Raw genomic sequence first — 13,812 nt, 5'->3', positions numbered from 1 at the left:
CCTCACCCTCCAGCCTGTGGAGCCAGTGTAGCCCACGCAGTGCTGTGGAGCGGGTGTAGATGGCTCAGTCATGGGCCATTTTGGTAACAGAGCTGCTGCACCCGCACCATGTTTGTGCTGACATAGCAGGCACAGTAGGGGAAGGGTAGTCAAACACGGGGCTGCCTGCTCGGAAGTGCCAGTGCAACCTGGTAAGGTGAAGCTTTCAGCATCACTTTAAACCTTCCTTTCTTCCTTTTGCTTCTCCTGCCGTGCCTCCTTCCCATATCACTCTTAGCCCAGCTCCCTTATTTGTCCTTCACTTACTTTTTGGGCTCTGCTGACAACTCTCTGCCTCCACTCACTGTTCTGTCTCTATTTTCCTCCCCTCCAACCTCTACATATTTTCTCTCAGCTTTCTTTCCTGGTTTTCCTCCTTTTTCTCACAAACTCTGCTTCTCCATCCTGTCTTTCTAATACTCCTCAGTTCCTCCAAGGGCTTTTCCCTCTTGTTTCCCTAGAAAGGTGCTCTTCTGGCCTTTGTGCTGCCAGGGATCCCCTTCAGGGTCAGCCCTTTCCCTAGATGTGCCTGCTGGGACCCAGAACTGAGCTCAGGGCATAGCCCCCTTCTGCTCCCACTGGATTAATGCCCACTAAAGCCAACAGGACTCTTTGTCCTCTCCTGTGTGCTGCACTCAGAGCAGGCAACACTGGAGCTGACCCAGATCTCCTGCCAGTTTCTGCCTCTATTATCATGATCCCAAAAACTGCCAAGAGCAGGGTGTTGGGCCCTGCTGTGCTGGGCTGTGAAGTTGTGCTCCCTCTTCTCTCTTTGCTGCCCTCCCTTCTATGCTGTTCCCAATCCAGGGCTGGAAGAGGAGGGCAGGATACAGGAAATGCGGTACTTCATTACAAAACTCCTGACCCCCTCACAATCACTCCTGCAAGTCCCAGCTGTCACCCACCACGAGCGTGCAGGCAGGGAGAAGGTGCCTGTGAGCAGCCTTGCTCCCTTCCCCGTGGGCAGGGGCTGAGGCAGGCTGGCAGGACTTGTCCTGGGGCAAAGAGCAGTGGTGAAGTGGATGTGGGGGCCTTTGAGGCTGCTGCTCTCCTCAAGGCACGTGGAGCTAGGTGGTTTGCTGCTTAGCTGTGAGCACTTCGATCTTCTTGCTGTGGGCACAAACTGTGTCTCCCTGGGGATTTTCACACCTTCCACCAGCATATTTTTTACCTGGCACTGGGGGCTTATAGGCAGAGACGTTAAGGAACGGAGATGTGATGTGTGGGCACAGTAGTGCTCCGTGCTACCGCTTGCCCACTCTCCTTTGGGTTTGCTTTGTGTGATTCTCAATCTTCAGTTTTCCTCCCCTCCTTCCTGTTTTTTCTGGTTTTAATTCCCTCTTCTCTGAGGACCTTAATTTGGCTTCTCACCCCCTCATTCTTTGGCTTTGCCTTCTCCCAGAGGGTTGGGGTTGGTGCATGTGAGCAGTGGGCTTACTGTAAGAGCAGAAGTCCTGGCTGACATGGGTCTATTCCTCCTGCCTGTTCCTGCGTTCCCTCACACATTGGGCCTTTCATTCCTTTTTTTTTTTTTTTCCTCTTTTCCTTTCCCTTTAGCCCATCGTTGTCCGGCATCACTGGGTACACCGGAGGCGGCAGGAAGGGAAATGCCGACAATGTGGCAAGGTGAGAGGGCATCTTGGTTTTGTTTATTTTTTCCTCAGCCTGAAGGAAAACTAAGGTCAAACCAGAGACAAGAACAGGGCTGGGGACCAGGGACATCCCACCATTCGTGTTTGGCAGCAGCAGCCTACAGCAAAACCAAGACGCATGCCCTCTTTTGCACAGTGAAGCACTACGTGAGTGCTTCCCACATAGGGTTGTTCTCCCCCTGGGCCAAATCAATCCTGGAGGGGACTGTCTTCCTGACATACTTTCCTCGTGCAATAGGGACACCCCTGCAGAGTGCAGTGGCCTCCCTGGTGCCGTAGTGGTGGTTGGGGCTATCTGATAGAGATCTGGAGAGCTCCAGCTGCAGGCACGCTCTCTTTGTTAACGTCTTAGTGGTGAGAAAGTCCTGTTGGATGGTAGAAAGCTGCGAGGGAATTCCCTAAGCCTCTTATCTTTCCCTCCACAGGGTTTCCAGCAGAAGTTTGCCTTCCACAGTAAAGAGATTGTAGCCATCAGCTGTTCCTGGTGCAAGCAAGCGGTGAGCAAAGCCCCCACTGAACGCCTTACCAGCCTGTTCTGCACCTAATGACCTCTGCTTTCTGCTGGGACTCCCCAAGCTGCTTCTCTTGAGTCTGCCCTTAACAGCTCCTCTTACCAGAAGAGGCTGTACTGTGATAGCTGCAAGCTCCTAACGAGAAACTTTCTCCTCATTGCCTTCCCATTACAAAATTCCTGCATGGTTCGCTCCTGCACTGGCATGGGGGAGCTGGTAGGAGGAAAAGGTGGCTGTCCCCATCAAACTGAGCAGCTGAATTTTCTCTCTGTCTTCTCCTTCCCCAGTATCACAGCAAAGTGTCATGTTTCATGCTGCAACACATCGAAGAGCCCTGCTCGCTGGGGGCTCACGCTGCTGTCGTCGTTCCTCCTACCTGGATTCTGCGGGTCCGACGGCCCCAGGTAAGTCACCTCAGCTCTTGTGGCTCTCTCATAACTCCTGCTTGCCCAGCAGCTCCTCACAGTGTTTCTGGGTTTGTTTCTTTTCTCTCTAGAATCCACTGAAGTCTAGTAAGAAGAAGAAGAGGACATCATTCAAGCGGAAATCCAGCAAAAAAGGGGCTGAGGTAAGAGATGAGGGGAAAGGCAATGACCATGTCTTGGAAGGGTGGAGGGACTGGACAGTGAGGAGCGGGACTGGGAAACAAGGGGTCTTTGCTGGGTCTGTGCTGAGGTTAAGGAGGAGGAGGGTGCCTGCTGGCAGGGCAAATCCCAGCTATAAGGCTTATGAGGTGGCTGGGACATTCTCTTCCTCCCACTCCTGACCTGCATGATGTTATGGCTCAGCTGGAGGTGGGAGTTTACATTTCCCCAAGTTTGTTGAAGGACCTGTGGTGTCTCTTGCAGGAAGGGAGGTGGAAACCCTTTGTCATCAAGCCCATGCCAGCTCCTCTCATGAAGCCCTTGCTGGTGTTTGTGAACCCCAAGAGCGGTGGGAATCAGGTATGGCCCTGTCCTATGCCTCCCCGAGAAAGCAGCTCTGTGAGGGCTTTGCCATTTGGCTGCTGAGGTCTCATCATAGTTTTGGTGATGTCTCAGCTGCAGAAGAGGCAAGGCAACCCCCACAATGCCTGTTTGCTGCCCGGCAATTCCCACCTAGGCCAGGCTTTGCCTGAGTGCCCCCAGAACGAGATCGTCTTGGCCTGTCCCCAGGACCAGATGCCGCTTTCTGCCATTCACTGGGAACTCCCTGTTACCTGAAGTCTTTCTTCTCCCCATAGGGAGCCAAGATCATCCAGTCCTTCATGTGGTATCTCAACCCACGGCAAGTTTTTGACCTCAGCCAGGGTGGACCCAAGGAGGCGTGAGTACTGATGGGGGCAGCACCCTTCTCTCCCCAATCCCTGCCTTGGAGATTCCTCCCCAGAGCTCTTCCCACTGCTGACAGAAGCATGATACTGCATAGCTCCCTTGTGCAAAGACACCTCCAACAAGTTCATGCTTTGAGAGGCCTCTCTACGATACATTGTGGTCAGTGTTTCCTGCTGGAGGGCTGGTCTAATCTTAAGGCTAGTGGTGAAGAGACCAGCTGTGAGGTGATGTTCCCAGACCTAGTTCATTATGTTCAATTAATGTCGTGTGAGTCTTGGCTGCTTGCTGCATTTCGGTTTATCTATGTTTATGCAGACTGTGGATGCCCCGCTCTTCCTCTGCAAGAGCTGGTGAAGCCAAAGCTACTGTGGCTTTGCCCGCTGCTGTGAACTGCTGTGGCAATGGGGAGGGAGATGTGCACGTGGCTTTGTGAATGCCAAGGGCTCTGTGAGGGCAAGGACCCCTGCAGCCGCTGCGTAACACCTTCAGGGCCTCTCCCCTCCTCACCCTCCCTGTTCCCTGCAGGCTGGAGCTGTACCGCAAGGTCCACAACCTTCGGATCCTGGCGTGCGGGGGAGACGGCACGGTGAGTCCCCCAGCCCCTCGGTGCCTGCGGTGCCCTTCGCCCCAGGCCTTTCCAGTGCCGGCAGCAGCCCTCCTCGCTGTAATCCAGAACAGGGCAAAATGTACACGCTGTGTCCGTGATACAGCTGGTGGCACTGGATACTGTGGGTCCCCTCATGCACTGCTCCAGGGAATGCTTGTCTGTGGTGTGTCTGGATTTGTAGCCCTTTTGGGGGCCAGTGTCCTTGCTGGGGTTACTGGTATCTCCCACAGCACCCGCTTGGAGCATTAAAGACTGTGAATAGCCTCGGCGGTGGCTAAGGGGACCCCATCTCTGCCCCTCTGCCATCGCTAGTGCTCTAAGTCACCTCCACCTGCCTGCTGGTCCCTGAAATAACCAACTATCTCTTTGTGTTCTCTTGCTCGAGCAGGTGGGCTGGATACTCTCCATTCTGGACCAGTTACGCCTCAACCCACCACCTCCTGTGGCCATCCTACCTTTGGGGACAGGGAACGACTTGGCCAGGACACTGAACTGGGGTGGGGTAAGTGATGAGCACAAGAGCCCGCTGCTGACAGAGAGGGGTTGAGTGCTTCAATTCTGGTTCCAGAATCCCCACGTGGGTGGGGATTTGCATGGGCTGGGTGTTTTGACTTTCCCTAAATACAGACCAACAAATAAGTGCCATTTGGATGTTTCTGTTCTTCTGACATTTGAATTATTCTGCATTAGATTATAATCTATTAGGACATTAACAAAAGCAATCGTTATTTCAAACTTCGGGAAGTTTTTAGAAGGAAGATGTATTGTTTTAATTTTAAATTCCCACTTTGTTGTGCATTCAAGCAGAATGGATCTTTTCCACATCTTGTGCTCTGGGATGTCTTCCCAAAGTCCACTGTCTCTGGGGCATCTCTGTGGGAGGCAGGTAGGAGACTCACCAAGTCCCGCTCTTCACCAGGGTTACACAGATGAACCTCTGTCCAAGATCCTGTCGCACGTGGAAGATGGGAACATTGTGCAGCTCGATCGCTGGAACCTCCGTGTGGAGCCAAACCCTGATGCGAACCCTGAGGAAAAGGATGAGGTGGCCACTGACAAGGTGGGACACCTCCTCTCCACGTTCATTCCCTGTGCTGGGGGTTCTGCGTTCTCCATTTCCCAGTGGCTCAGGCAGCACCAGCACCTGGGGCTACGTGTTGGGCTGGCATTTCCCTGCTCCAATTCCATTCCTCTTCTCTTGGCTCTGACCTATGGCACTCATGGTGACACGTGTAGAGATCAGAAATAAACGTCCACCAGAGGTTTTTAACCGCTGCTTGCAACAGGTATAAGCCCAGTCCCCTCTGAGACTGTTTCTTTAGCAGAAACATGGGTGATTTCAGGTATCTTGGAGAGCAGAGTGTTACCCCTTGGGTCGTGTCCCTTACCCTAGGAGCCAGGGTCCTAGGAGGCTGGCGACCTCTGTTTTCCTGGGGGGCGAAGGCAAGCATCCACCCCCCCAGCTTCGTGAGCACAGTGCATGGCTCTGCTATAGCCTGACCTCATCTTTGCCGTGGCCACACACTGTCAGCCTCATCTTTGTTCCTCCTTTCCGTTTCAGCTCCCCTTGGATGTCTTTAATAACTATTTCAGCCTTGGCTTTGACGCACGGGTGACGCTGGAGTTCCACGAATCCCGAGGTACGGCAGGGTGGCAGGGCTGGCGTAGGGTATGTAGTGATGGGGCGCCCCAGATGTGGGCCCATAAAACACTGCTTGGGAAGGTGAACAAGAGGATTGCCCCAGGGACAGGGCTGGAGGTGAAACCTGGGGAGCACGTGGAGGCTGCGGGGGCAGGGGGAAGAGCGGTGCCTGCATGGGAAGGGAGCTGGGGGCTGCATCCTGGCTGAGGCTGGCTGGAGAGCCGTGTCTGGGGAGAGCTGGCAAGTGAAGTATTTCCATGTGCAGGCCAATGACCTGGACTTTTTTTCTCCTTTCCCTAGAGGCCAACCCAGAGAAGTTCAACAGCCGGTTTCGGAATAAAATGTTCTATGCTGGGGTGAGTGTGTGGAGGATATCAGGGCATGCCTTCATAGCAGCCTTAGCATCAGCTGGAGCACAGGCATGGCCCCAGCTCCTGTCCACATCCTCAACTCACTCATCTGAGTTACACGGGCCTTCATGTACACCCAAGCTAAGCCCCCCTCGAAGCTGGAGAGGTGCTGGAGAAAGGCTGCAACCCTGGGAGTCGCAGTTCCTCTTTGGCTGCGACTGCTGCTGGCAGTACAGCTTGCTCTCTGGCCTGCGGTACAGTTGCTGTCTTGATCTCCTGCCACTATTGTTCTTGTTCTCCGGCTCACGGACAGTCAACCCAGGCAGGACCTCCCCGGAGCTGTGAGGAGGCAGGCTGTCCCCCCTGCAGAGGAACGGGAAGCCTTTCCATAGAGTCCCCGCACTACTTTGGTCTTTTATTTTATACCTTGGGTCAGTTACAAGTCCCTGGCTAATTATGCCACCCTCCTGTATCACACCTCTACAGCTTTGTGTCTCAGTGTCATCTTTGTTTGTCCATCCCCCCCATCCTCACTACCTATGTGGCTAGGTGACCAGTATTTGAGCAGTACTGAAGGCCAAGTGCTGCTCTGTACCATCTCACATCTCTCTCCTGTTTGTGTCTCCCCTCCTCTCCGTACAGTTAAACCCAAAGGGGACCCCAGGATCTGTGTAACAGAGGTCATACTGTCTCTCCTGGTATCTCTAGATGGGGTCACATCAGCTCTGTTTTATGGTACTTCATTGCAGCTTGAGACTGAATTGCAGCTTGAGACTGAATTTGTCTCTTGTGACTTGAGTCTCTCACGAGTGGAGACCGACCTTGCTAGCTCTTCCCTAAAGCTGGGACTGAGCTGGCAAAGGAATACTGGAGGTGTTACTAAAGCTGCCCTGAGGTTTTTGGTAGGCAAAATGGCCAGAGGAATGGATCGGGTTGTTCTGGGAGGGGAGAAGAGAGGGCTTCTGCCAATAGACAAGGAAGGGATTTGCTGCTCTCAGCAGCTGAGGTCTGAAGGTCAGTGGCAGGCTTCCTGGCTGCCCGTTTCGGTGAACGCGTGGGTGCTAATGTTGTCTCTTGCCTTGGCAGACGGCTTTCTCCGACTTCCTCACAGGGAGCTCCAAAGACTTAGCGAAGCACGTCAAGTTGGTTGTGAGTGTGCAGGGGTGCTCTGGGCCAGGGTGGGGGCTGAGCTGCTTGAGGGGTGAGGAGTGCTCCATTGACACACTGGGTATCTCAGGACTGGGGAGACGATGTGTTTCCAGTGACATTGGCTTCCCCTGGCTTGGAGGACAGTCACTGTGGGGAGCAGAGGAGGAGGTCATTTCCTCCCAGCTGGGTAGGGTGGGCCAAGCCCTCCCTTATAGCAGCCTGAATGTCCCTGCTTTGTCTCCAGTGCGATGGGACAGACCTGACCTCCAAGATCCAGGACCTGAAGCCCCAGTGCCTGGTCTTCCTGAACATCCCCAGGTGAGCAGCCCCAGGACCTGCCTCATGTGCTGGGCTCCTCACCCCCATGCCACAGATCCCTGCTTGGGTTTGGAGGGGCATGTTCATGCATCGCTTGCCATCCCTTCACAGGTACTGTGCAGGCACCATGCCCTGGGGCAACCCCGGGGAGCACCACGACTTTGAGCCACAGCGCCACGATGACGGCTGCATTGAAGTTATTGGCTTCACCATGACATCCCTGGTGAGTTGGTGCTGTTGCCAGTCGTACCTAGCAACGAGGGGAGCGACTAGTCCCTTTGACCAGGCATTGGCCAGCCCCCTCGTTCCCCAGCTTCCCTCCTGAGGAACTGTAGTGCTGACCCTCTGAGATTTAGGTGAGGTGCTCTCATGCCCTGGTCTCTGTGGATCCCTTCCAGAACTTGGTTCACTTGCGACATCTGGCTGACAATGGGTGCTGCCCGCATCCACCCCTCAGCCCATGCTCTGCTCTCACTCTGGACCCTTTCACAGGCTGCCTTGCAGGTTGGTGGCCACGGGGAGCGGCTGTGCCAGTGCCGGCAGGTGGTTCTCACCACGTCCAAGGCCATCCCCATGCAGGTAGATGGAGAGCCCTGCAAGCTGGCACCTTCCTGCATCCACATCTCCCTGCGCAACCAAGCCAACATGGTGCAGAAGACCAAGCGGCGCAACTCCATGCCTCTGCTCAATGAGTAGGTTCCTTGGATCAATCTGCCACCTCCTCTCCAAAGCAGAAGGGATGGAGGGGGAAAGGATGGGACTGATCTATCACTCCCAGAGGCATTTCGATCCTCTCTCAAGAAGGGCCTGGGAAGGGATCAGGTCACAGAATTGTGGCCAGACCCTGCTGCTGGAGCAGCTTCTGGTGCCAAGCTCCCCACCCTAGTCTGTGTTCTTGCATGTTTTGGAGGGGTGGGTGGGATAAGAAGAAAGTGGTCTGTCACTTTCTGATCTCTTCCCTTTTCCTTCCCTCCTGCACACAGCCAGCAGCCAGTGCCCGAGCGGCTGCGGATCCGGGTGAGCCGAATCAGCATGCGTGACTACGAGGCACTGCACTATGACAAGGAAAAGCTCAAGGAAGCCTGTGAGTGACCAGCTGAGTGACCAGGGGGTGGGAGCTGCAGTCCCTGAGTTGGGCAGTGCCCTCAGCTCAGCTGTATGAGGTGCTGGGGATGGAGGGCTGCTACCTGAGTTGTGTCTGTGCCCTGTCATGCAGCTGTGCCGCTGGGGATCATTGTGGTTCCAGGAGACAGCGACCTGGAATTGTGCCGGACCCAAATTGAGAAGCTGCAGGAGGTGAGGCTTTATGTGCAAAGTGGTCACGGCTGGATGCTGAGGATGGAGGGGCTTGGGGAAGGAATTTCTATGCCTCCTTGACCTGCACACACCAACACACATGCTCCTGCTTCTGGCAGCAGGTCAAGGTTTGCCTTCACCCCATGGTGGAGACAGGATCCCAAGCTGGATGGCTTGTTGCTCCCTGCTGTCTGGCAGCTTCTTTCTCAGTGTTGCTCTTCTGGCTTTATTCTCCAGGCTCAGAGTGTCGGTGGCCCAGAAATATTATGGGGCAGTGGAAAAAGCCAATATACATCCTTATGGGGGCCTGTCACACCCTGGCTGTTTGGGGAGGCCTTTCCTCTGTCCTTTTATTTGCTGTGGATGTGTTTCTTCAGCCCTCTGCGGGCTCTGTGTTTCCTGGCACAGCTGTGCCCCTCCCAGGGTGCCTGGATTAGGGTTGCTCCCCCTTCCAACTCTCTTCATTTGCAAGTACTAACTTCTGTGCTCCTGCCAATGTGCTAGTGCGTGTCCATGACTTGGACATGGGCTGTGTAACCCTTGCTCCTGGTGAGCCATGCCTTCTGAGCCCACAGCGTGCTGCCTGGTGCTGCACTGCTCAGTCTGATTTTCTCTCAGAAGATTGAGGGGCTCTTGCTCAGTCCCCACTTAGCTGGCTCTTGTGCCTGAGGGAATCCCATCCAGCGTGTGCGTAGTGTCCTGCAGGGCTGAGTTGCAGAGCTGCTTGCCCAGGCTGGCATGCTGGCATCGGCTCCTTGCTCTGCCTGCTCTGCATGTCTGTCCCCTGCCCACCTTGTGCCCAGGCACTGGTGAGGGCACACAGACAGGCACATGGCTAGCAGCTCCCAGGCTCAGAGGGTAACGTTTTCCTACAGCACCAACCCGGTAGGCTGATGCCTCTGCAACCTCCTGTGCCTCTAAAGGTGTGTGTTGAGGCTGGTGTTCCTCGGTCACCTTGTGGTTTACCTTTTCTGTCTCCTTGGGCAACCACTGTGCTCTGGCCTCAAAGCAGGGAGGGGACCAGAGACTTTGGCCACGCAGTGTGTAAAGCCGGATATGGCAGCACATTAAGGAACACCAGTGGGACAACAGAGGGGCTGGGGGGCCGCCCAGACAAAAGCTGTAACAGCACACCTTGCCTTTCTGCAGGATTTCCCTCCACAGCCATCTGCTTTAGAGTGCCTGCTCTTTCAGGTGTGTATGGCTTCGCTCCGCGCCCTGGGCCCATCTGTCATGTGCACCGTGCTGGTTTGTGGGCTCGTTTTGTGGCACCTCTCTCTCCAGGGAGCTGGTGTGTGTCAGCTCCAGTCTGTCCCATGCTGCTCCCCATCGCTGTGTGCTGTGTCTGTGTTCAAGTTCCCCTTTCCATCCAAGCGCCTGTGGTCCTCCATATCTGCAGGGACCTCCCAAAGCAGGAGGGACACTCTGGGGAGAGATGGGCAGGTCAAGAGACACTACTTTATCCTCTTTTTTTTTTTTGGAGGAGGGAGATGGAGCCAAACCGAAGACACTGTCATCCCAGAAGCTGTCGCCCAAGTGGTGCTTCCTGGACTGTGAGTATCATCTTCCCCTGGGAGTGCTGACTGTGTCTGAATTTGGGGGGGTGAGGGGACAGACCCTTAGTGACAAATCACTGAGAGCCACGTGGGACTTGGGACTGGTGGATGTTGGGGTCTTTGTGGCCAAGTGCAGCAGTACTTTGCACCAGGCTGTGTCCCTGGCTGCTGGCCACCAGTGGAGCGAAGGATGTTTGCTGGTCTTCTACCTCCAGAGCTGAAGTCAGCTTGGTGGCGTGTGTCCCATCACTGCGGGACTGCTGGGGTTGCTCTCCTGTGTCATGCAGGCAGGGGGCCCCCCTGCTCCAGCACACCCAGAGCAAGGCTCACCATGAGCATCCCAGTGGTATGGAGCAGGCTTCCCGCTGGGCTCCAGCTGCTTCTTGTCCCCGGCCTGAAAGTAGCTTTCTCCTGTCCCTTTGCCTTCGCTGACTGAGAGGCTCTAGAGCTCTCCCTCTGTACCTGGAAGCTGGCCGAGACAAATGACTGTTGGTGGCACTTCATCTCCCTGACTTCCCAGTAGCAGGGCGTAGAGCACAGCAGAGCACAGCCATGGGTTGCAAAGTGAGCCTGGGAAGCCCCGTGCTAGGCTGAAAGGATGCAGCTTCTCCCTTTGGGGCTCCAGCCCTGTGTGTGGGGCTGCTGGCACTGCTGCTCCCAGGTGTCACTACCAGGATGCTGTACCAGGACTGGTTTACCTCCTCCTGCCAGCCTCCCAGCAGCAGGTTCTGGGCTCAGGAAAATGTGTCAGGAAAGAGGCCAGAGCCTCATCCAACACGGCGCAGGCTCACTCAAGCAGCTGAATTACAGGCCTTCAGCAGCAGCAGCTCCCTGACTGTAAATCTCCAGGCAGGACAAGATAGATGGGGTTCTTTCACTCCTCTCATCTACTCTGGCCCATCCCCACTCTGTGGAGAGAATTCCCCAGGTCCCCAGGGGTCCCACCACAGCAACCTCACATAGGAAGGCACCAGCAGCCTGGTGGGACACAGGGGAAGTGCCACCCTGTGTGAGGACCAATTGTCCTGGCGCCGTGCTCTTGTTTGTAAGTTCCCCGCCCCTCCCCGCTCCCCCCAGTGTGGTGGCTGTGTGGGTCTGGCTCCAGCACAGCCACTTGCTCTGTTGGTGTTGAAGGAGCTCCTCTCCTGCTGTGGGGATCTCTCCTCTAAGGAAGAGGGATGAGCAGAGGGATGCACTCAAAGAGGCTGCTGCCAGCAACAGGCTGGAGGCTGGTTTGAAGCTCTTCTGCTGTCCTAGGAGACGGGCTTGGATTTACAACCGGTGGTCGCGTGCTCCGTTGTACCCCGCAGTCACAAGCTCTGACATGGCCTTGTGGTAGTCTGTGGGATGTTAGTCAAGTCAGCGGGAGGCTGAGCTCCCTCTTCTCCCAGCCCCCCTTAGTGCCCCAATTTCTCAGTGCTCTGCAACAAGGTGCATCATGTTGAATCAGAGCAGTTCCTCACCTGGTGCAAGCAAGTGCTGAGAAAGCTCCCGGAAAGGTCATGGCATCAGCTAGTTGTGTTCTTCCCTTCCCTGTGGCTCCCTACCGGGAGTCATTGAGGAGGAGATAGCAAGCAAAGCATGTTGCACAGGGCCACAGTGGTCTGCAGGCCTGAGGGGCTGCCTCTAGGGAAAAGAGAACTGCAGGGTCCCAAAGGGAAGGGGGCTACTCCTGGTCAGGGGATGCTGTTCGCTTTTCTGTGCCTTCCATGCTAGCCACGAAGTGGCTGGATAGTTCGCTGTCGCTCAGTGGTGGAAAGTGGCTGTCTTCCTCATCCCATGCCAAGAATCACTCTGTCTCGCTCTGTCTTTCGTCTTGCAGCAACCACGGCTGATCGGTTCTACAGGATAGACCGTGCACAGGTGAGCGTAGCCTTGGCCTCTGCTGTCGTTCCCCTGGCACTTGCTGGGAAGGTGCTTGGGTGTCCTGCGGACTGACAGGCAGGCTTAGCCTCGGGGGCGTGCAGGTCTCGCACCGCTGCCCTACCCTCCCCTGTGGCAGCCCCCGAGGGGTGGTGTGACGGGCTGGCCCCAGCACCTCCAGGTTCCCGCAGTAAGGGAGGGAGCATGGGTGGGAGCACAGAGGTTTGGAGTGGAAGCTGCCGACAGGACCCTACAGCGGAGGGGGTAAGGAATAGCAATGTAGCAAGGCTGGCTAGGCACCCACCTCATCTTAATGAGGGCGATGTGGAGATGACATGTATGGGTCATCTGCTAAATTAGCAGGAGATGGGAAGCCTGAAAAGGACAAGGAGATGCAGAGGCTTCCCAGCACAGGTCCCAGGATTCTTTGAGCCACCAGCACTCTGCTGAGCAAGATGCAAGCACTCCCCCGCAAAGCATGGGATGTGAGAGGATGGAGTTATACAGAAGTAGGTCTTGCTTCTGAAGAGGGCTGACTTGTTTCTTTCAGGAGCACCTCAACTATGTGACAGAGATCTCTCAGGATGAGCTGTATGTGCTGGACCCAGAGCTGGTGATCACCCAGACCGTGGGCACATCTCCTGCCATGCCTGACCTCGTCGACTCATCTGCCGCACCCAGTGGGCACCATTTTGCATTCCCCTCCTCTTCCTCCTCTCCACCTTCCTCTCCTGCCCCCAGGTGAGTCTGGAATGGAGGTGCTGAACCTCAGGAAGGATGAGCAGTGATGGGAGAGCCAGGGTTAGCTTCACAGCATTGATCCCTGGGCCAGGGGCTCCCTGGAAGCGAGCAGCAATTCAGTGCTGAATTAGACCAAGGGGTGAGATGCCATCCTGTCTTCTCTGCTCCTCTGCCAGCGCTGCTGGAAGCAGCAGGGCATCACCAGGTGGCTCAGCCATGGGGTCAGGCTCCAGTGCCTGGCCTATGGGGCAATGGACATGGGTGTCTTTCAGCCCAGCTGAGGCTGGCCTTGGGTATGGGTGAGCAACAGAGCTGGGAGCAGCAGCAGAAATGGGAGTGGGGATGGGGAAGAACCCATATCAGGGAAGAAGCAAATGGCATGGCGAAAGAGCAGTGAAGTCCCTTGGTCTGCTTCTGCTCCTGCCTGCTGGAGGAGTGCCACAGGCAGGCTTCTCCACAGCCATCCCTCTACCCACGACATGCCCTTTTGGGTGATCTGCTGCCAGGACTGGCAGGGTTAGTTACACCTTTTCTTCTTCCCTTCCAGCGCTGAGCCTGAGCACTGCCTCCCACACAAAGGTGAGTCCTGTTGCACCCCCTCACAGGTCACACTGTTTTGGGTCCCTGCCACGTCTTCTTAAGCCTGTCCTTTCCTTGATGTGCAGGCAAGAGCCCTGCTGTCTGTGTGCTAGGTGGGAGCAGAGAGCCCTGCAGGCGGGTGACCCCAGAGGTGGGCAGGAGAGACCTGACAGTGATTTGTGGAGCAGCCTGGCC

General features: G+C 55.6%; 1 protein-coding gene across 6 annotated transcripts in view; it reads left to right on the top strand.

Annotated features, from left to right (window-relative positions):
• The window catches only part of DGKZ (diacylglycerol kinase zeta), a 45,049-nt gene that overhangs the window by 24,235 nt on the left and 7,002 nt on the right, over positions 1-13,812 (top strand). For 2 of the 6 annotated variants that reach the window (XM_054826716.1, XM_054826715.1), the window contains exons 6-26: positions 1,597-1,665; positions 2,117-2,188; positions 2,491-2,607; positions 2,700-2,771; positions 3,052-3,147; positions 3,426-3,508; positions 4,042-4,102; positions 4,512-4,625; positions 5,043-5,183; positions 5,685-5,763; positions 6,066-6,121; positions 7,202-7,264; positions 7,509-7,582; positions 7,694-7,805; positions 8,075-8,274; positions 8,566-8,666; positions 8,799-8,878; positions 10,362-10,431; positions 12,257-12,297; positions 12,848-13,038; positions 13,586-13,617. In XM_054826716.1, the coding sequence (XP_054682691.1) occupies positions 1,597-1,665; positions 2,117-2,188; positions 2,491-2,607; positions 2,700-2,771; positions 3,052-3,147; positions 3,426-3,508; positions 4,042-4,102; positions 4,512-4,625; positions 5,043-5,183; positions 5,685-5,763; positions 6,066-6,121; positions 7,202-7,264; positions 7,509-7,582; positions 7,694-7,805; positions 8,075-8,274; positions 8,566-8,666; positions 8,799-8,878; positions 10,362-10,431; positions 12,257-12,297; positions 12,848-13,038; positions 13,586-13,617 (1,924 nt within the window). Of the gene's footprint in view, positions 1-1,596; positions 1,666-1,703; positions 1,839-2,116; positions 2,189-2,490; positions 2,608-2,699; positions 2,772-3,051; positions 3,148-3,425; positions 3,509-4,041; positions 4,103-4,508; positions 4,626-5,042; positions 5,184-5,684; positions 5,764-6,065; positions 6,122-7,201; positions 7,265-7,508; positions 7,583-7,693; positions 7,806-8,074; positions 8,275-8,565; positions 8,667-8,798; positions 8,879-10,027; positions 10,073-10,361; positions 10,432-12,256; positions 12,298-12,847; positions 13,039-13,585; positions 13,618-13,812 lie in introns of all 6 variants that reach the window. The other 4 variants (XM_054826710.1, XM_054826713.1, XM_054826714.1 and 1 more) reach the window with 4 other exon arrangements.

Source organism: Grus americana, chromosome 5, assembly GCF_028858705.1.
Source record: "Grus americana isolate bGruAme1 chromosome 5, bGruAme1.mat, whole genome shotgun sequence".
Lineage (NCBI taxonomy): Eukaryota > Metazoa > Chordata > Aves > Gruiformes > Gruidae > Grus > Grus americana.
Note: the sequence above shows the minus strand (reverse complement) of the source record. Positions and strands in the feature narration are given on the sequence as shown.